Source organism: Tyto alba, unplaced genomic scaffold, assembly GCF_018691265.1.
Source record: "Tyto alba isolate M040663 unplaced genomic scaffold, T.alba_DEE_v4.0 Super-Scaffold_18, whole genome shotgun sequence".
In the NCBI taxonomy this organism is placed as follows: domain Eukaryota; kingdom Metazoa; phylum Chordata; class Aves; order Strigiformes; family Tytonidae; genus Tyto; species Tyto alba.
Genome location: NW_024881280.1, coordinates 6,683,873 through 6,706,141, shown reverse-complemented (window position 1 = coordinate 6,706,141; position 22,269 = coordinate 6,683,873). Strand labels below are relative to the sequence as shown.

The 22,269-nt window shown below is 39.8% G+C and overlaps 1 protein-coding gene across 11 annotated transcripts in view; it reads right to left on the bottom strand.

Moving 5' to 3' along the window:
* Positions 1-22,269, bottom strand: part of PHF21A (PHD finger protein 21A) — a 136,003-nt gene that overhangs the window by 24,706 nt on the left and 89,028 nt on the right. For all 11 annotated transcript variants that reach the window (XM_042790653.1, XM_042790660.1, XM_042790652.1 and 8 more), the window contains one exon: positions 3,134-3,334. In XM_042790653.1, the coding sequence (XP_042646587.1) occupies positions 3,134-3,334 (201 nt within the window). The remainder of the gene's footprint in view (positions 1-3,133; positions 3,335-22,269) is intronic.

Here is a 22,269-nt window from a genome sequence, read left to right as displayed (position 1 = left end):
TTTAGCCCTTAACTTTCATTCCTAAGAATATCAGTAGGGCTGTCCTGAAGTTGTAAGAGCTGGCTGTTAGTCTGCCCAGCTGCAGGCAATTAAGTTTAACTTCGATGGAGCAGGCTGGTTTTGGAACATACATGTGAGACCATGATTGCTCTTGGCCTGTTCTAAAGAGCGTGGTTTTGAACCACTTCATGCCAGCAGTTATCTGAAATGCCTGAATGCACTATGCCCACAAATGCCAAGTTAAAACAACTGTAATTTCATAGTTTTGTTTTAAAATGTACTGTCATTTAAGATGTTACAGGAAACAGACAATTACACATCTCATTCAAAAAGCAACAAGGCAAGAGAGTCTCCATATAAAACCAGAACACAACATGCACAGAAAACTCATGACAAGCGACACTCAACAGAATGGCAAGTGAGCTTATTTCTTTTCTCTTTGGTGTAGAAAATCAATTATACCAATGACACTGCATCTTCAAGACAGTTACTGGCGTGATCAAACGCTCTTAGGATGAAATAACGACCATTCCCTCCTGATGTCAGCACTAGGCTCTACAACAGGAAAAAATGAAGAACCAGGGATCAGGCCGTCTTTTTTCATGTTCTGAACATGCCTCATCTAGACTGCTTGATTTGAATCACACAAGACCTTTCTCTTCTTTTTAATAACATAACATAAATATATTTCCAGTTGGATTCTTCAGTATTTTCACCAATATTATTTCCTTAAACAAAAATACAGTTTACCTTCACACCTTTAATTTCATAAAGCTTAACCTCTAACCCCTGTTAATTACACACAAGTGTGAAAAAAATTCAAACACCGTATAATGCCAAATCAAAGGATAATTCATGCTTCAATTTTATTTATTTATACAAAATCCAGGCATAATTAACTTTTCCTTGTTGCGACATGAACAATTTGCTTAACTTTTTATTTGATATTCAAGACCTTATCAAGCCCTGCTGCACCTTCTCCAAAGCAAGAGGCTCTACTCCACCAACGCAGTAACATTATTCAAGCTTTTCCAATGAAATGTAGCCTGGTATAATTTTCACAAGCATTACATTCATCCATAAACATTTTAAAGAAAAGTGTAATCAGTCATGTAATACAAGACTGTGACTCTTTCAAGGGGTTTTAGTAAGTCTAAGTACTAAGAGTATGGTTTCAGTCAGCAGATCACAGAGCCTGAATATCCCTTTTACTTTGCTTGGTATTAATTACCTTGGTTAGTCTAAAAAAGTTTTCAATGCGCAAATTCATACTGAAGTGGTATTCATAGTAAGTCTGCATTATTTCACATAATAACATTGCAATAATATGACCTTTTAGCAGGCTTGCTGCTTTATAAAAGCTTAAAAAGCCTCTCTTACTGCACTATATAAGTATATTAAAATATCACTACTAAGGCAGCATATATACCTTGATTCCTAAACTGAATTACTCTGAAAATAACCACTGAAAGCATTCTCTTTACTGACATGGCCTTAAAAGGTAGGCACCAAAAAACTTTAATTTAGAGACACAAAGTATTTGACTTGGTTGAAAGAGATTGAGTGGCAACAGGACAGAGGCACAACCTTAGAAGCACAACGTGTACAGAAGCGAGTGAGGTTACTTCAGAATTATACCAACATAAATAAAACTAGAAAAGCATTAGGGATAAGAACTGGCTTATTTTCTCAAATGTGAGGATGACCTACCTTTCAGTTTGTAATTACTTTCCAACTGTATCAATGATAGTCAGAAGGGTGTAGCAGTTTTTTGACTGTTTCACTAGAGGGCTCTTTAACTTTGAACAAAACCTCGATTTTTATAACCCAGGAGATGACCTGGAAGTTAATGCATGAATGCAAAGTGTGGAATACGGAGAAACACATGAAACTGCTTTTGCAGTCATGTTTCCTGACTGAAAAACAGATATCTGTGATATAGCAAAGAGTGATCCATTGTTTGCCTATAAACATTTAGGACACAGTAATCTTTACTTCTTTGTTCTGTTTTAGTTTTGATATTGATGTTGCTGCTCAGAAATGTTTCTTCCTTAGTTAAGTTTACTCCATTTCTTCAACATTCTTTTCTCAAAAACACATCTACCCAATCCTCACAAATACATTTTTAGAGCGCATCCAAAACAACTTGCTGAGTTAATGAGAGAACTAAAGCCCAACCATTTCTCCCTCCTCTACTTCCAGGAAAGGGGAAGATAAGAATCACAACTGGTCACAGCTATGGTTGTGATTTACTGCAATGTGCATAAAGTAAACTTCACAGGTGAATTCTGCCACTGGCCTATTCAGCTAAGCATGAGCTGCTGAGATTGCATCAACAGGAAAAAAAACCTCACAAACACTTCTTTTTACAAAACACCTTCCTGTACTTTCTAGCTGTTTTACTAGCACGCTTTTGGAATGCTAAATATTTGAACAGGAAAAACTCAGAATTCCCCTCTCAGTAGAAGCAGACCACTTCCTCTGGTGAGTTCTGGGATTATACCTCTAATCCTATACTGTACTGAAATTCAGTGTACTTTCCCAATAAAGACACAACTTTCTAAAACTCAAACTTCGCAATTAACATTGCACTCTTTCTGGATGAATCGTTACGAACTCAGGTGAAGTATTATTTGATATGAGTTACATCTGTTTAAAAAGAACAAAGCAGAAAGAAGAGGGAACTCTTACATTTTCTTCACGGATACAGTGGGTACTCCGTCTTTTAAAAATAAAGTATTTTAATCACACACCTCATACAGTATGTATAAAGTCTTTACTGTTTCTTGAGACCTACTGGGTGGTATAGACAGACAATCATTCATACGTCTACAGAAAAGATAGGTTCATTTGCTTAACTTTCATTTCTTTTTAAGAAAGGTGATACTGCCACTCTTCTGTGAGGTTATGATTTGATTTTTAAACACTACATAATTTTTCTCACTCACATAGGAGTCTATTGTCAAAAAAACTCCACAAAACCCATATCTGTATATGCACAGAAGGAGAAATTAATATTGGTATGCTAATGGGCATAACTGAAAGTTTGTGATTTACTCTCTGCGCTTTTTTTTAATTTTTTTTAGTGAACTTCACCTTTAGCAAGGAAAAGAATTATTGTAGAGATTTTTACCTGTGATCCAATCACGTTTGGAGAGGGTGCAGTAGACTGCTGTTGCTGTTGATGGTGATGTTGCTGTAGTTGCTGTAGTGGTTGTGGCTGTGGTGTCTGTAGTTTGTTTTCTGACTGTGCCAAGGGCTGTATTTGAAACTTACTGTCCGGCTGTTCCTGCTTCACTATCAAATTCTTCCGAAGCTGTTCCACCACTCTTTTCTATCAGATAAACAAAAACATAAACAGAAACGACAGTTATTTAGCTGCACATATTAAAGAAGATAATAACAGCCAAAGTTACATTTATTTAATGTAAATAAAGAACTGCTCAGAAGCTTAGTGGGATTTTCCTTTTGGAATTTTAAATATTGATGTTATCTAATAGGCACAGTGTCAAAATAGGCCCCAGAGAAGTACTGCTACCCAGCAGGGTGACCTTGCTGTCCTTGTAGAAACCCACCCACTAAAATTCATCCCGTTCACAAACCACTGCAAGACCTCATTAACCTATATTCACTTGAGACATGTTAGCATTCAGATTCCAGAGTTTCTGACTCCTTCAAATATGCACCATTCCTAAACAGCAACAGAAAAGGACTTCTCATCCTTCACTCAAAACTGAGTGGAGAGAGACAGACAGTTTGAGTGCAAAGTGGGGGAATAGGAAGGGCATGGATGTGCGGTCATTCTCTTCAAAACTATTGCCACCTGAAATAAAATCAGATAGGGCTACCTAAGTGGGAAGGAAATGGCACAGATTCACTTCTCCCAGCTTAAAGGTTTCCTATTACATTATAGCTTCCATGAAAGTTTGAAAATATTTTTTAAAAAAAGTTTCTTCTCCTGGTAGCCATTGTGTATCTTTAGATGGTAACTAAATAGATTAAAGAGCAGACCAGGTGACCTGCAGGATAAGATACCATGTCACCACGTGGGTAATAAGGGCTCACAATTTATGTTCATATTATGCTCTAGTGTGGACAAGGGTGAAAACACCACAAGACTTCTTTTAACTTTTGTGCATGATAGAAAATGGATATTTTTTCCTACACTCCAACCACCCCCAAACTAAGACAGCTTTAAAAAGATTTAGATAGATACTTAAGCCTCCTTGATCAAGAGCCTACGCATACTCCAAAATGGTTCTATGACAAGGTTGGCTTTGGAAGAGGACAGTAAAGCCAACAAATGTGGTAGGGGCTTGACTGAGAAAGCTCTAATGGAAACAGAAAGGGTCAGGAAACCTCCACCAGAGCCAGGTGCTGACAGTGGGCTCCCCCAAGCAGTTCCACTTACACAGAAAGGAAAGGAAAAGAAAAAAACATTCTGACAATATCAAATGTTTTGATTTTTGTTTTGATGCATTAGTACTAAGACACAGTACAAAACAGAGAGATGGAGGGGAAAAAGAAAAAATCAGCTATTTACAACCAACTGAAACCATTTTTTCCTCAAATTTCTTTCACACAGGATTATGAAATTCTGAGCCAACAAATTATCTGTTCTCTGCATAGTTCTTGTGGACATACTGTAGACTTTTGATTCCAAGTATCTTGCTTATGATGAGTTAAAACTGCACGGTGCCTCACACAGTGAATGTGTACCTGTAGCCCAGAAGAAGATAACAAAAGGCACAGGGCCCCACACTGGCAGATTTGAGAACTGGAACTTTAAAAAGCCAAATAAAACACACGAGTAACAGAAAACCCACCCCTGTTTCATAAGGTTGAAATGCATGAGCTCACATGACTGACCTTTTTGCAAAAGGCTGAATTCAGCGACTCAGAGGTGTACAGAAAGAGGACTGTCTGGCTTCTACAAAACCCACAGCCCTGGCTGGGGATGCACACTCAGCTCCAAAAATTCAGGGAGTTCGTAATGGCTGGCCGTGTGAAGGAACTATTTTACACTGCATCCAGAAAAGTGCTAAAAGCTGTCAAAGTCTAAAAGCTGTAAATTGTTTGTTCCCTTTTACAAGGAGAAAATAACAGGAGTGTAGAAGGCATTTTTCTAATTCAGATATTTTACATAGCTTTAAATGGCCTGTGTCTACCAGCTTGTTCATATACATAATAACTGAACAATCACTGCAAATTGCTTTCTGAAAAGATCAACCACGTTAACATGCAAACCAAAGTGCCATGTCAGCAAGCAGATACAGGAGTTGAAAAAACATTTCCAGAGAGTAACCCAAGGCAGAGGAGAACGGAACAAAGTAGAAGAGGAAATAATGCAACATGCCTATGGAATACCTGCCAAAAAATTGGACTGCGCATACGCGGCACAGGAGGCTACAGAATTACTATACCCGGCATGAACAGGAAGGGAGTTTCTGTCTTCCACAGATGCCTTTATGAAATTCAGTGATAATGGTCCTCTTCTACCGATTCCCTAGCTGGAGGAAATCAGCAGCAATGGCCCAAGAACTCATTTCCATCTTGTTCTTTACAATGGGAGGAACATCACTGACAGGATTTTTTTAAAAAATTTAAAAAGAGAGAGAGAGGAGAGGGAGAGGCAGGCTGGAGGACTCCTCTGCTATACTGCTACAGCAGGGCGAGAGCCAGCGAGGACGGGAGTAGGGGAGCAGGAGCGAGGTGAGTCACATTGCATTCACACGCTGCCTGTTCCACCCCCGGCCTCAAACCACGGCGTGCAGAGCTGGGGAAAAAACAGGGCCAAAGCGCAACTTTTATTAGTGCCTTGTGCCAAAACTGAGGCTCAGCATATTTGGCACAAGACAGATAACGTGAGTGGAAAAATGCTGTTGCTCTGGAAGTCTACGCTTGCCTGTTAGAGGCTGCTGAGAGCTGCCTGGCAGCAGCATATCCTGCCATCCATATCCATTATGCAGATATTAAATTGGAAGAAAACATCTAATGCTTTTAAGATTCAGAGAGTAAAACTGAAGTTCGCAGTGCATGTCAATTGCTTATGCAGTTTATTAAGCTGCTCCTACCAACTGTCAGCAAAAACACCACGCTGAAACTACAGAAACCATTTCACTACCTGCAAGACTGTTGGGATTATCTGTTTGCTAGTAGTTATCAAGGAGGAGACTCCAAACAACATATTCCAAACTAGCCAAACCAGACAAGACTCTCAGGGTTGCACCTATAGAGGAACCAAGAGCGGCTCCAGACCCGTTTTGAGCACTACCCTCTGCCCGGCCCCAGCCCACGCTGCTGGTCTGACACCATCCACGGCGTTCCGCTGGAGCCGCCGCGCCGCGCAGGAGCCCCGGCTGCCGCGCCGCGAGCAGCGCCTCGCTTTGTAGGGGATTCAACAGGAGAGCAGTGCGAAAGAAACTCTCGTCGACTGTCGGAGTTGATACTTCGGTAAAACTGTATTTTCAAATTGTTCTTCAGTGATTTGACTGTTCTTAATCAATTTTGAAGGCGGGTTGTGCTGCAGAAAGCGCAGTCTGTATGACTGGAATTTGCCAAGGCTGGTATAAAATCCTAGCTACGTGCCTTAGAGACTGAGTGCCAGTGAGGCTGAGGTTATTTTAAAGTACCACAGAACTCCTAATAAACATTCCTAATGCTTTAAATGTAATCATTACCATTTTCCTTTCCCACTCTTATTTAAGAACATTTAATTAAATTCTTACTGACAACTTCAAAATTTTAAATTGAGATTAACTCATGAACACATCATCATAAACACCACATAATAGTTTTCTGCATGTCAGAAAGCTAACTCTTCCCATATTCCTAAAATAGTTTCTTTTCCAGCAACACTACAAATATACAAAAAGCATTTGTCTTTCAAGTTTACTGAATCTTCCTTAAAGCTGAACGCCAATACAGAATGTGAAAAAAATTAATAATCACTTCCTTTCTTCCAAACTGTTTTCCACCCAAAAAGTTACTGCTAGCCCTCTGCAATGGTTGCTATCAGACTACTCCAAACCCCATTTGTCGGTGCCCCATAAGCCTACTACATACTCTCATAGCTCTTGCTGTCCTGACATCTTTATCACCAATCTCATCAAGAACCGTTCACACGGCTGAGTTCACAGAGCCCAAGACATCTTATATGACCCCTTCTTAAAGGTAATAACTGTAATCAATGTTGTGACATTTAGCGATACCACGCTTTCTCATTCATGGCACAGGCCAGATCCTAACACAGAGTCAGAAGATTATTTTGGTTTGATTAAGCAGAAAAACTGCCTCTACGTCTTGTTGGCCATATATCTGTGCCAAAAGATGACTTCTCTGTGCTCATATTAAAAAACTATCATGAATATGTTGCTATAAGGTAAGTCCTTGGAGTAAACTTAAAACCTAGTAAGGTTTAAGTATAACATTATTAGCTAAGTATTATTTCCATTTTAATCCATCAACCCATAACAAAGTAGTTCTTTGAGTACAGCAATTTTTTAAATACTAGATCTTTTATTTGGTGACACATTTTCTTCTTCTTTCAGGAAAGCATACGTATCTAAAACTGGGTCTGTTTTTAAACTTCAAAAATCTATAAAAATTAAAATATAAAAATCTTCTAAAAATGAGAGAGAAAAGTAAAGTACTGAAGAGCCTTGCAACGCATACCTCTTATATCACAAAACCAAAGCTGATGTGGCTTGAATTGCTCAACTGCCTGCTAGTGACCCGCTTCCCTGCTCCAGCAATTCCTGGAAGTCAACTATTACAGATCCTCTGCTACCTCTTCCCCCAGTGACCAAGAAATGTTCTCTGGGATATAAAAGTTGCCAACTGCTGTGAATGAAATGGTAAGAGAAAGTATTGATTTCAAATAAGCTCCACCTTGTGAGTGGGGAGGATGGAGGGAATTTCACTTCTCTGCAACCTTCCTTTCCAGCCTCCTTCCCCTCTCCTTTCAAGCACCAGGCCCTGCCGCCACCCAAAGAGAAGTGAAATACATCTGCTTCACAACAAAACAGAAAGATACCAAAACTCTTTTGGCAGAAAGAAGCTAAAAGGTTTTGGAGCCCTGGCATGGTTAGTCTTTAATCTGTAAAGGCAGTGCACTTTAGGAGTGGAATTTGGGAGTGGAAAGATTACAAGCAGGGAGAGTAATTGTACACTCATCTCCTGCTTTAAGATAGTGCCTAAAATTTAAAATAGTGAAATCCAATTATAGAAATTGATGACGCAGAATCTACACCAGTAAGGAAAAAAACCTGTTGTACAAAGCAACTTGAATTAAATTCCATTGAGAGAACGATCAAAGGACTACAGAAGTATTTTCAGCTATTTCTGTGGTTATCCCGTATTATTTTTATGGAATTTTGCACTTCTGGCTGTGCTTCAATCATACCTAGATCTTTTTACCAACAAAGAAAATCAAAAGCGACTAAATTAGAAAGGAGTTTATTCCAAGAAAAAAGCATGGTACAATTTCCTACTTCTTCAAGGTGACCAAACTGGCACCTACACCTTTCAGTCAGAAAAGACTCTCTCAGGGCAGGGATGCTTGTGTGCTGAACGGGAACGTGGCAGCGGGACTGGGAAACCACCTCCACCTCGTCCTTGAACACCTTACTGGGCATGATTACTGAAATGTGCACTATTTCTTTTTATAGTTTAAAAACTTTTTTTTTTTTTTTTTTAAGCTTTTGTTAAATACACAGATACCTTAACCATACCCAGTCAAGGGCTGCATTGCCAACACTCCGGTAACCGTCCCAAAGATCACGTGCTGCATTCAGCCCACAGAACATGTGGCTAAAAGCTGCACAAAGACACAAGGACAGCTCCTGTGTGTTTAAAAGCGGTTGAGGAGCATGTTATGGGAACTGAATGCTTCTCTTCCCTCTGCCATGATGGTCCTATGGGATAAACTGAGCAACACGCTTATGATACTAATGAGCACTAGAGATGGACCAAGACAGTACAGTTAATTTTGGGACACCCTAAATTCATGAGCTTGCTTTGCAGTCTTAATATCTTTAATACAATTACTGAATATGGCATAGGTTACCTTGTGTATAATGGAATTTAAATAAATCTTCATTCTGTAAAAATCTACTTTAACATTTTGTCAGATAAATATTGTTATATAACATGGGCATGACGTGAAAAGTATTTCTGACATTAAAAATGCTGGTAAACTTACTACACTTCATTATATTTTAGACTATATAAAATAATTACTACAGGTGTGATTTGGAAACAAAGACACCATTCACACATGAACACACATACTTTGAAAAAGAATGTGGGATTTTTCCTTTATGATAGAGAAACACTCCTTGAAGTTGCTAGAAATCATTTAGAAGTGAATTATGTAAGTTCTGAAAATAATGTTCATTCCTTCATTCTTAACCGGGGAGAATGCTTATAATTTTTTTATTTTATGTTAAAATATAGCTAGAATTATAAATGAAAATGACCAAAAATAGCTGCTGTGCCATTCTGCTTTATGTGACTTCTTGATTGCTTTATTTTCAGTACTGTGTCTTTTACCATTTGCAGCACCACAAGACCAATTAATTTTTGGAAGGGAATGTTGTACTGTGAAATGCCTTATGCATCACTGTCTTCTCGTTTTAGAATTTTTACTCTTGCACAAAGTAGGGAACAGAGACTGAACTAGCAGGAGCAGCACACATACAATGTTTTCCTGCAGCTTATATATTAAATAAATCTAATATCTACCTTCTTACCCCAGTACTTATGTTAACAGAAATAAACTTGCAAGAACAGCTACAATAATTAAACAATGAAGCAATTAATGAATGGAGAATTAAGTATCTGACAGCAGGCAAAACAGAACAGGAAAAACAGTTAAGTGCAGTACTTTGTAATTAAGGAGGAATGGAATGAAAGGAATGAAATTAATTTTTTTCAAATTTGATAAGGTTTGACAAGGTTTGTTTTGAGTTAGGATTTTCTGCTTCTCAAAAATACTTCTGAGTACAAATACAAACGGGTAAAAGGATGTGGGGATCACCTCAACATGAAAAGGCTGAAGAAATTAAAAAATTAAATTGCTGACTACCATGGAAAAGGTGCTCATTTTAGTGTTATCTTGTCCATCTCTGTATTGTTCTACCCCTATTTGTCTGTTTCAGGGAAAAAAGATCTCCTTAGGGGAAAAAAAAAAAAAGCCACCTAGATTGTGTAGAAATTAAACAAGGGTTCTTTTGTACTTCAATGTAAAGTATGCTTCTATGATCTCTGACTGAATCTAGTTTTCTAGAAGTGTATAATGTGGTGTTGTAAAATCTGTCATGGAGCAAAGCTTGGAATATAAAATCTCAGCACGAGAAATAGTGTGGATTATTATTCCTATGCAGGAGAACACACAGGAATAACCACCCCCATGGAAAAGCCATTTGCATCTACACAAGGTAGCCAGTTGCCTAAGCTAAACACCTCTGCCAGGGAAGTCCTGCTGCTACTCTTCTCCTACTTCTGATTTACCGCACAATGTGACATCCTTTAAACTGCATTTGTCTGAATTCAGCAAGCAAGGTAGAGCAATTTAAATTAGTAACCTTATACCATGTTTTAGAAACGATCAAACTAAACAGAAATCTACTTTCTAATCTGTTAACTCCTCATATTTTTGAATAACCCAAGTGGAAAGGATAAGTCATCAAGTAATTTTACAGCATAGTGCTGCACAGTAACACAGATCCTTGACTAAAAATGAATCAGCTTCAGCAGGATTCTTGTGCATCCTACAGCTGTTCTCATGACTGGTTCGCACCTCCTCTCCTCCTCATGAAAGAAAACACACAGAGTTCATGCTCATGCAACTTCATGCATGATCAGAAGTGTCAAGCAAGATTAATAGTTTTATTTCACCACAGAATGCAAACTTGTTCTTTTGTGAACAGCAAGATCCGCATGCTCAGACTACATTGTACAACCACCTGTTGATTACTCTGATGTTGGTAACAGCATCTAATGTTTAATTTCCACAGTTGATTTACAAACATCACAAACTAACAGCAGCTGATAGGCTTTTTCCCTACGTTGTCAACCAAATACTGTTTAGCGCCAAGACAATTAAAACCCATCACTAACAACATCACATCGCAATTCACCGTTCAGCTCCTCTTCATCGGCAGAATGAGTTATCAGAGCAAAAAGTCATAGTTTCACCTCACTCACATGACAGATTTTCTCTTCTTCCTAGTCACTTGAACAGTATATCAAATACAGATATTCTGTCCAGCTAAATAGACCTGCTCTTCTCTTTAGTTAACCAAGCATGATCAAAACAAAGAAAAATGCCTGCTTCACAGCAAAGACATCAGATTAAATCACTGCAGAAGACCCAAATTGCTAGTCTTCAACTGGATCAAGGTTTGTGGATGAGTCAACAGTGACTTTGAAAAACAAAGCAATGGTTCTTCCTTAGCCTCCCAATTTAAATGGCATCGGGGAGGGAGACTTTGTCCCTGTGTTTATTTATCTCAGCGCAAAAAGTACCTCACTAAGGCTAAAACCACTCAACAACTGAAGATTTGGTGAACTTCCACCTCTCTTAAAAACACCCAAGAACGGGCATTTTGCCAAAAGAATGGAAAGCTACCTTCTTCACAAGGGATGCAGAGCTACTGCAGACCGGTCAAAGGAAAACCACAAACATAATCAAGGACCCGACAAACAACGCTGTGTAATGTGAGGCTTACTGGGGCTCAGCCTATTAAGTTTATTGAGAGGTGACTTCTCACTGAGTATAGATATTTATACATGTGTTGTGGTTTAAACCCATCCGGCAGCCAAACACCACACAGCTGCTCGCTCACCCTCCCCCAGCCCCAGGGAATGGGGGAGAGAGCTGGAGGGTAAGGAGTCTTGTAGGTTGAGATAAAACCAATTTAATAATTGAAATAAAATTAAAATAATAACAACAATAGAAAATACAAACAAGTAATGAACAATGTGATTGCTCGCCACCCGCTGACCGATGCCCAGCCTGTTCCCAGCTAGCGATCCCAAAGAGAGAATCCTGAAACCACAAGCCCAGAAGCCAGAGTGAACTTCCTAATCGACCCTTATCTACATTCTGAGCATGACATTAGATGATATGGAATATTCCATTGGCCAGTTTGGGTCCATTGTTTTGGCTGTGCCCTCTCCCAGCTTCTTGTGTACGTGTGCACTAGGACATGAGAAGTTGAGAAGTCCTTGATTTCTCAGCAACAACTAAAAGCATTGGTACATTAACAACATTCTTGCCATATCCAAGAAGGAAGGGGGGGGAGGAGGGAGAAGATTAGCTCTATCCCAGCTGAAACCAGGACCACGTGGAAAAGAAATCTGACAATGGGAGGATTTTTAGTTTCTCTGAGAAACATAAAAAGATGATTCTGTAGTTGCAAGTTGAAGGTAGACAAATTCAACCCTGAAATAAGATGCAGAGACCGTTAAATGCTGGAACAGCTTTGTATGAGTGGCAATGGCCTACCATTATCTGAAGTCTTTAGGACAAGGTTATACAGCTTTCTAAAGGAAACGCTTAACCTAACTTTTGGAGTAGACCGTAGAGTACTTGTGCGGGGGGGAGGGATCTGGAACCTGGGAAGCCCCTGCTCATTCTCATCCCTTACCAGGAACAGTGCGAGTGCCAGCACTGTTCCCAGCACGCTCCTGCATCACTGAAACTCTGTATAAAGGCAGCCTTACTTTCCAGAATATGAACATCTCCAGAGGCACAACCAACCATATATACTCAAGGCTGTTTTTTCACCTTCCTCTGAAACACAAGATATTGGCCACAGCTACAGAAAAGTTAAGCAAAGCAAGCTTACCTTCTTCCTTCAATGTCTTTTATTGTGTGCCTTCTTTACATATTTAGATTCTTATTAATTTTAGACTTGGAATGGGAAAAAATTTCCCTGGGTCAGACTTGCTGGGATGTTGTTTTTTTGTTTTTTGTTTTGTTTTTTTTTTTTTTTTTCTTCCACTGCAATGCAGGAAGTGGACTGCCTGCTAGGATTACCTGCGCAAATTTCCCCTAATCAACCTGCTGACATTGCAAGGGCCTTCAGAATAACTGGCAGCCCAATCCACCACCTGTTTTCTGGAACTCAAAGATGTGGAAGACAAAAACTCAGTACCCTGATAACCAAACGGTCCTGGTTTCCCTGAAGTCAGAAGACATCACACAGGAGTACTGGGGTAGAATATAATGGCCTCTAACATGCAGGAAGTTAAACTGGTTAATCTCCTTGTCCTTCTGGATTTGACATGTGGTGTCTGTCCTCTACTTCCTAGATGCACTTTCACAACTGAAGTTTATCATTATTCTTTAAAAAAAAAAAATCTGCATAGTAGATGAATGACAAAAAACCATTTTATGAACCTGATAGTTTTCAACAGAGGTACATAGTACCTAATTTAACTAAAGGATCAGGTATTAGTATCTAATCAGAAATCATGTATGTAATCTTGAATTTTGGTTAGTTCCTAGAATGTAAACCCCAGTAGCTGTTCTTTCTCCTGCCAGAACTCTTCTCTACAAAAGCTTAACTCTTCGCTATCAGAATGCCTTCGGATGGTGCCAATCACTTCATCCTGCAAGGTAAGAGTTACATAAGGCAACAGACACGAAGAAGCCAAGCATGGAACACAGAGATCTTTCTGGCTTCGATGGACACCTCACAGGAAAATGCATTTGAGATCTGTTATATTAATATGGACAATATCCAGCATGAGAAAAAGTACTAACAGAGACCACATAAGGGAATGTAAACATTCCTATCCATAAGTTCATACTACTTCTTCATAGTGTGCTTGCTTGTTTGACAGTTATACTGTCATAATTTTAGACTGTTAAACCTCTGCTCTAGGGTTTATAAAAGATCAGAGCACTTGTCACTCTCGGTGCAGGTATAACGAGATAGAGTGGTTGAGCAGTTCATTCTTCTTTCTAATTACACTCCATTAACCTTCCACATGAGAGCTCCCCTGTGCTTTCATACCAGCAGCACCAACTGGCTGTGTTTGATAAGGCTCGGCAGAGTCTGCAAGACCAGCACGTGTAACTAAAGGCACACTTCAGCACTGCAGAGTTAGCAGAAGCTGGGCTGGAGCTCTGTTACTGAGCCGCAGTCATATTCAGCTAAATTATACACAGATGGACACCGGCCTCACCCTACCCGCTTCCCTCACAACTCTGCTCCTTGAACTTCATAGATACATGATCTAGCATTTGAAAGCCAAACGCAGAACCAGGGAATTAATCGCTGTAGGGAACTGAACAGTTATCATGCTTTCACCTCACTGCAGAGACCTGCCAAGAGAAATGCATTTAGAGCATTAAAGCACACAGGGAAATAGAAAAGAAGTTGTCGTTACATTATAATTAGATCATGTTAGTGTATGGAACGAGAGTACAGAGAAGGAAAATTACTTTTGAAATTTAAATCTTTTCAAAATGCACTTTGAGTATCTGGGGTTGTTTGTTGTATGTTCTGAAGACCACACTATTAGCAAATAGCATTATATTTATCTATAACCACCTCAATGGTGACCACGTAAATGATAGGCTTTTCTAAAAAGAGAGACTTCTTCGATTAATAACGTATTCTATGGGAGTTTTAAACTCAGTGCCAGAAAAGCTATTTTCCGTGTGCATGAAGGTAGATTAGCATTTGTGTACACCAAGTAACAGTGTCGGCACATGCTTACACAGATAAAAGGGAAACAAATTTGGAAGAAGGGATTGTAAATAATCTGGAACAGAATCCAAATTATTTAAAAAATAAATGAAACACTACAAAATCTGCACTTTCAAACGACATTTTATATTAGCCACTGGAATTTTTAACTGTTTCAAATGACTTCACAACATAAAGTTGTACATGGAACTGGCCTATATAAGTGAGTGATGGTGATACTGGTTTTGCTATTACCCCCATTATCCTTTCCCGTCCCTCTCCTGTTTAACGTATTGTGATACTCGCATCTGCATTCATCTCCATAAATAAATGTAACTTACTTCTCCTCTACAGTAGGTTTCCCAACAGCTAATATTTTGAAATGATCTGCTGTCTTCTAACTCTTGGTAACTTTGAAATGTCTGAAACAAAATCTGCTTGTGCTACAAGCCAAGCTATGAATCCAGCACCATCCTTGTTCAGAACGGGACAGGAATTTTATTTCAGAGTTCTGATGAATGTTGTCAAAGATCCCCTCCAGCACAAAGGAAACAGAGGTGGCCCTTCTCTTAGAAAGGTAAACACTGCTACTGAACCCACCTAAAGTACCCTGAAGAGACTCGGTTTTCAGAGTGATCATTAAAGACCCTTAAAATAAGATCCACTTTCTACATCTAAGTAATTTTCTAATAGATTTTGGACCTCCTTTCCCAAATTTTCTTGAATTTAATCTAAAGATGCCAATTCAGTCTTTAATGCAATTTAACTTGTGCTACCTAAGCCTCTAATAGATGACATACTCAGAATTTATGAATGTGACCAAACACAGCAATTCCAAAACTGTCAAGCTGGTGAGGTTACCTCAGAAAAGCTGAATAGTCAGAGGACAATTCATTCTTCCCTCTAAAATAGGCTTTCTAAAAATGCAAACACAAGTACAATAATCTACAACAAGTAACTTGTTACAAGTAACAATAATTTCTTGGATGAACAATGAAAGCTGTTGTCAGCGTGCGTTTGATAGCAGCGTAAGATGCAAGATGAATTTTGTCAGATATAATTTCTCTACTAAAGATGACGTTCATTCTCAAACCTAATAAATTTGAAACAAACACAATTAGGACATTGAATAAAATTATCGAAAGCATCCATATCTCTTGTTTTGTAAAAGCATATCTGTAGTGCTTCAGTGCTGTAACGCCATGAAATCTTGTCTGAGCTGGGATTAAAATTTGCCAGGACAGCCAGGATAGTACTGTGAGGGAAGGCAGAACCACATTTTTTGCCTCACCTAGCTCTTACTTCTGTAAAAAATAATTTTTCATTTATGTACATCTGAATTGTACCTAATGCCTCTATAACCTGCTTTCTCATCTTTTTTGGGGGGGGGCGGTGTGTGTGTGTGTGTGTTTGTACTAGAAACATGCCTGAAAGCTTCAAAATTCCTGGCTGTAAGCACTGAGTGTTCAAACCACTTCCAGAATAAAGCACTGCTGAGGTGCTGCCGCTTCCTCGAGCTAACACCATGTGGAATACTGCCTTCTGACAAGTGGGCCAAGCTCACCTCTGAAGAATGCAACACTGCAGCTGATGGGACCTTTTTTTGACTCATCACCTGAAAAGTGTGCCTCTTCAGAACTTTTTGGTAACGTTGCTTCTTTTCCCAACACCTCTCAGAAAATATTTCATAAGGAAGTATTTTGCTTTACACTGGCTCATCATTCTCTTTTTACAGAAGACCTGTCAAAAGTAATGCAAGTACTTTCGTTTTTTATGTCAGTAAAGATCTCTTGAGGATTTTGGGAGGCCATGAGGTGGGTGAACAGATCTTTTAACCTAGACATACAGAAGTGTGCAGTCTGCTGAAGGACCACTGGGACAGAATTGCTGAGGCTTTTTATACTGTTGTAATAATCCTCCAAGACCGAGAGACTGTTGATATCACAAATACAAATGTAGGAACCCCCATTTTAACTGGTGGGGAAAGAGGATAGTGCAAATGGCTAAAACTCTTCGTATTTTATTTTATTGGGGGGGAGTATTTTTGTTAATAGTGCTTTGTTAAAGCTTTTAAAGACAGACTGTAAGTGCTACAGATGTAAAATGAACTCTGAAGAAGTCTTTGATGAATTTCTGTAATTCTCCAAGGAATTCTTTGTCAGAGCAGTAAGAAATAGAAAGTAAGATCTTTTGTAATTCCTCTTTATAATTAACATCTTTATATTAAACATATATAAGAAGGGCATTTTTAGAGGAGACCAAAATTTCTTCTTTGCCTCTGTAGCCCTGTATTAGATTTAAAAGGCAAACTAACTTTTTTTTTTTTTAAAAAAAAAGGATTAAACAAAAACTGCTGTATATTTTCATCACATAATGAAGTGCAAGTTCATTTTTCAGACCATATGCTTGATTTATTACTTATTGCAGAGAACAGGCAATATATTGCTGGATGAACACATTTCATGGTACAAACTGGTCTGACCAGCTAAGCCTGCACTCAAAGGTATCAGACAGTCTCAGTGAGACTCAGAAGTATTAATTTCACTGGCCCTCACTCAGCATTTCTTGCATGACAATTCAGCTGTGAATACGCTTGGAAGCACTAGCTCAGAACACATGGACTTCTAAAACCAGCAGCAGCAGGTCTCTCTCAGGTATTTATAAAGACACCTATCACACCTGTCTCTAAGAGCTGTAAACCACAAAACAGAAGTTTTCCTCCCTATGGTTTTGCACTGATGGATTTTTTTTTTTTTTTTTTTTAAAGGAAACACATGTTGTGCTGTTGAGAAAGGCTGAAAGATTACAGAAACCTAGCAACTGAAACACAGGCTGTTAGAGCAAGCCATCTTGCTTTGTGTCCTCAGGTCTGGTAACTTTACTCATACTGGGATCTCCAACTCTATTATTAACCTAGAGAACTACCTTAAAGCTGTGCCGCCTTTGCAACCAGGGTCTAATTAAAGTTTCATACACATAATGCATACCTTTTAAATTCCAGTCCATAAAAATAAGCCCTCTCATAACCTTCTTTCTCAGATAACCTCCACAAAATGAGAAGCAGAAGGGGCGCTTCAACATTAGGGAGCAGGTTCCGTGGGCTCTGAGGTAGGGAGGCCATTAGAGGAAAGAAGCAGCCGAGAGAACATTTTCCCTCATATTACCTCTGAATAAACCAAACTGGTGCTGAAATGCAGGGGTGCTTTGGGGAAAAAAGCTTCAGGGTTTCTTTCTGTTTTCTAACAAATACAACAGGGCACATATTCAAAAAAATACGGCATATTTATTTGTTTGTTTTGATAAAACTATACTGTATTTCATCTTGAGTTGGGGCAGGATGTAAGCTGAGGAAAGAGGCTTCTAAAAGATGCGTACTACACACACACACACAGCCCCATACCAGTAAATACATACAACTAGTAAATAGTAACTAGTTATCTAACTTCACTTAAAAAAAGAAACACTGTGACCAGAGGCTGAGAAAATACTAACCAATTGTAATTAAAACGTCAATGTGTGATAGGTGTTGCAGAAATTAAAAAAAAAAAACAAACAAACAAACAAAACAAACCACAACAATGTAAAGATTTCAAATGTGCAAACAGAAATACCTGACTTTGCACTGTACAGGCAGTATTCATTACGAGTAGGATTTTCATGGTGGTTGTTTGGAGGATCGTCTAAATATGTTTGTATCAAAACCACACTTAATCCAAAACACGTTTGTCAGTTTGCATAGGAAGACAGTCAAGCTGTCATTGACTGCGAGGAAGCTCAGAAGAAAACAAAAAGCAAGCTAAAAAAAAAATAAAATCAAGAAACATAGAAAGGAGTGAGAAGAAACAGGTTCACACAAGAAAAGGGCACTCATAGACAATGTAAAGCTGAACAGAAAAGTAGTGAAGTCTGACAAGCAAAAATTAGTCCTTTCTCACTGGCAGGCAAGGCTTGCAGTAGAAAGCATTATATTTTATCAGATTGACTTGGAAAAAAGGGCACACTTCTGGTCACACAAGCCCCTTTTAAAGTCCCTTCTCACTGACACATCAGGCCTATGCCCAGAGGGATGTCCGAGGTGACACAAGTACTGCAGGGTATACTTTGAGATTTTTTTTCAAGGTATTAGAAATAACTACCTCATTGATAAAAGGAAGTCCATACTTCATATACACACATGCAAAAACTGACCAGTAAACCATGCTCGATTTAACCCCACGGACCCACATTTTAATTGTTTTTCCTCTTTTGTTTCCCTGCTGGTAGATTGCACAATTAGCTTGTACGCTCTGCAGGCCAAAAACCTAGTCTGTAAAATATTTTGAAATATTTAACACATACTAATACTATGCAAATAGTACTAATAATTCAGCGGCCTTTTCCTGCTCTGCATTTCAAATGTATTTATTATGAGTTAGACAAATAATGCAGGATTGTAGCATTCTGCCTCCACGTTTCCTCCTCTTCCTCTTCCAGTTTACCAGAGCAATGACGAAAGGAGTTTTTGCTCTAAGCCTTTAACACTTTCAGCACAGATTCTCACACCGTGTAGCTTTCCGAACTGGAGGATCCATCTTTTGCACAGGGGCAGAAACTGATTTTCTTAATCAATTTAAAGGAGAAGCCTGCCCAGTGACCCACATTGCTCGCGAAACGGCACCAGCAGCGGAGGCTATAGAGGCAAGGCAGCTGCTTTTAGGCCAGCAACAGCATGCTCAGCATGAACAGACTGTACTAAGATTTTTCTCCCACACACAAAACCAAACTGTTCCTGTGCCCCCTTTGTGCTGACGGAGCCTGTCTCTTGGTTGATGAGCAAGTCACTATTTAGAAAATAATTTCTCAACCTATTTTGGAAATCCACAATCATGTACAATTGGCTGCGTTGGTTAGCATTCAGCGGCGATTTCAAAGGCTCTTTGTCCTGGGGAGGAGATACGACCATTCACCAGCATGCCGGCAGAACTGCTGAGTACACAGCTGGAGCGTACGTGGGGGAAGGGCAACGGTGTATGATTTTGCAATTATATCTGTTAAATCCATACAGTTTTGAAGAGCGAACATTTGGCGTTTGCACTGTTTTGCAAGTGAAAACTTTTAACGTGGTTGCCAGAATTATTTGGCTGTTTTTTCTTGCAAGAGGACGGAGGATCAGTGCGGGGAAACGTTAAACCACATGTACGTGCTCCATAATTGGTTCTTTCAGCCCCTTGCAGCACAAATGATTTGCAGCAACATGCTCCGCACCTCCTTACTAGTTAGCAGCCCAATCCAAGACAAATACATCAGGAAAAGAGATGAAAAAGCTGCGGACAAGATGAACCACACAAGCTTGGCTTTTTCATGATGCTCACATTTTTTCTATTACCCAGCTGCTAGATATTCAAGAGAAAACAGGGTGTACTATAACAACTGTTACAACAGGCCACAAGAGCATAAAACCAATAAGAAACCTTTCTGTTTGGCTCTTCACAGGGTTCTCACTTGTACTAGAAAAACGTCACTTTGATGCCCTGTTTGCATTCCATTTCCAACAACAAGGAGGAGGATGGAGGTCTCCGGTTTCTATGACAACCCAGATGGGCCACAATACAAGATACTTACAAATGTTCAACTGCGGGGATGCCAGATCAAATTAAGCTAGAGTTTACACTACTTCATAGAAACTAAAATGAAAGAAAAAACCCAAACAAAACATGAATGTCAAAGGAAGGATGACATTTCCTCAGCACATTCCAAAAGATTTCTGAAAGTAGATGATAAAGAAAGGAGGGATTCTTCTCTACAAAAAATAAACAATAATGTCAACACAAACAAACAGAAACTCTCATTTACATGAGTAAATGTTTTCATTAAAACCAGACTACTGAAAAATTACCATCAGGCATTAAAAGCAAAAACAGGTCCCAAACCCCCCATGATTTTATTAATTTACTTAAATCATTACGAACTGGCAAATTTGTCATCCCACTGTTTTGTATGGCTTGCTCAACGCCATGAGTTATATTTTGCGATAAGGTTTGTTTTTCTGTTGTTGACCCCTGACCTGGTCCTTCCATGCCATTTTGCAAAAGACACTCAGATGTAGAAAATACTCTGTATTCTACCCGAGGAAGTGAACTTAGTAATATTGAGATATTTCAGTAAAACTAACAAAGCTGCAAAAACATTTCATGTGTGTTCTTAGTAACTTAATTGGTCAGTTATTGAACAGGTGGGGTGAGCTTACTTCTCAAAGGCATTGACTCAATGTGCTGGGAAGGCAAGTAATGGTAACAGGCAAGCCAGGTTAGGCAACGTGAGTAAAACACCCTCTGAAGAAACACCTGTAAAAGCCTTTTGTAAGCTTTTCAGATGTGACGTACGTAGATGTGGTTCCCAAAACAAATCAAGTTAAATAATTTCTTACTACATGTGTATTGTTAAGGCTTCTTATTTTGAAAACACGTAGGGTTTACATCTTCTGATACAAGCTAGACACTGTCTTTCTTTTTAGTCACTGTTCTATTTCAAGTTACTCTCCTTTCTTTCTTTCAACTTAATCATCAGGTCGTTAATAGCCTTCATTAAATATGTGATAGCCAGGAAGGCTCACAATAAGACAGATAACTGTGGACTTTTAGAGGCTTATGTTCTTTGGGAAGAGGAGAACCAGAAGAGGAGAGAAAGGCTTAACAGCTGTGCCTAGTCAAAATAATCCAAAATTAGAGGGACTGTAACATTTAAAATTGGAACAGAGCGCCTTAAAATCTGGGTCTGCGCAGATATCTTTAAACACTTTATTAAAAACTGCCGACACTCGCTCTTCATAAATCATTCCCCTTTGCAGCACCGCTACCGGGTACTATTTACACAAGGACGCGTCAGCCTGGCTTGGAAGTGCCACCTCAGCACCCAGGAGCACCCGGCGCTGCCAGCTGAGAGCCACCGCCCCCCGCACCGCTCGGCCGCGAGCCTCTCCCTCTATTTAACATCCAAGCTAGGACCCGGGGATCGTCGAGTTAGAAAACGCGCCCGGGGGTGGGCTGAGACACCCAGGTTGGCACCCGCCTGTCACCCGCTCCTCAGCACCCCTCTTTCACCCCAAGCCCTCCTGTTCAAAGCCATCTCCCCTGCGAAGGTCGCAGCGAGGGCTCCCACGCTTGCTGGCAGCAGCACGGCCGGCATGTGGCGTGGCGTGGCGTGGCGGGTCGGGGCTGAAAAAAAAAAAAGGCCGCCTGCTCGGCCGCATCCCCCTCGCCTCGTGCAACGGCCAGCAGAGCCGGGGAGACACGCTGTGGTGGCGGTACCAGCACCTCGGGTGGAACGCTCCGGGGATCCGCAAAGAGCTCCTGCGGAATGAGCGGTGCGCCTCGGTACTGAGGGGCGAAGAGCTGAGGGGCTGAAATTACACATCTGTAATAAAAATTAAAATACCTGATGGCTCTGCTTGGCTAGTGGGAATTAACTGGAAGTGATGAATTAGGATGGAGAAGCGTGACTAAGGACACAGCTGGGCATAATTAGCTTTAAACTTGGACTACGCTGCTTCAACTGCGGCTGTACAGCTGGGCTGTGCAGCCACATC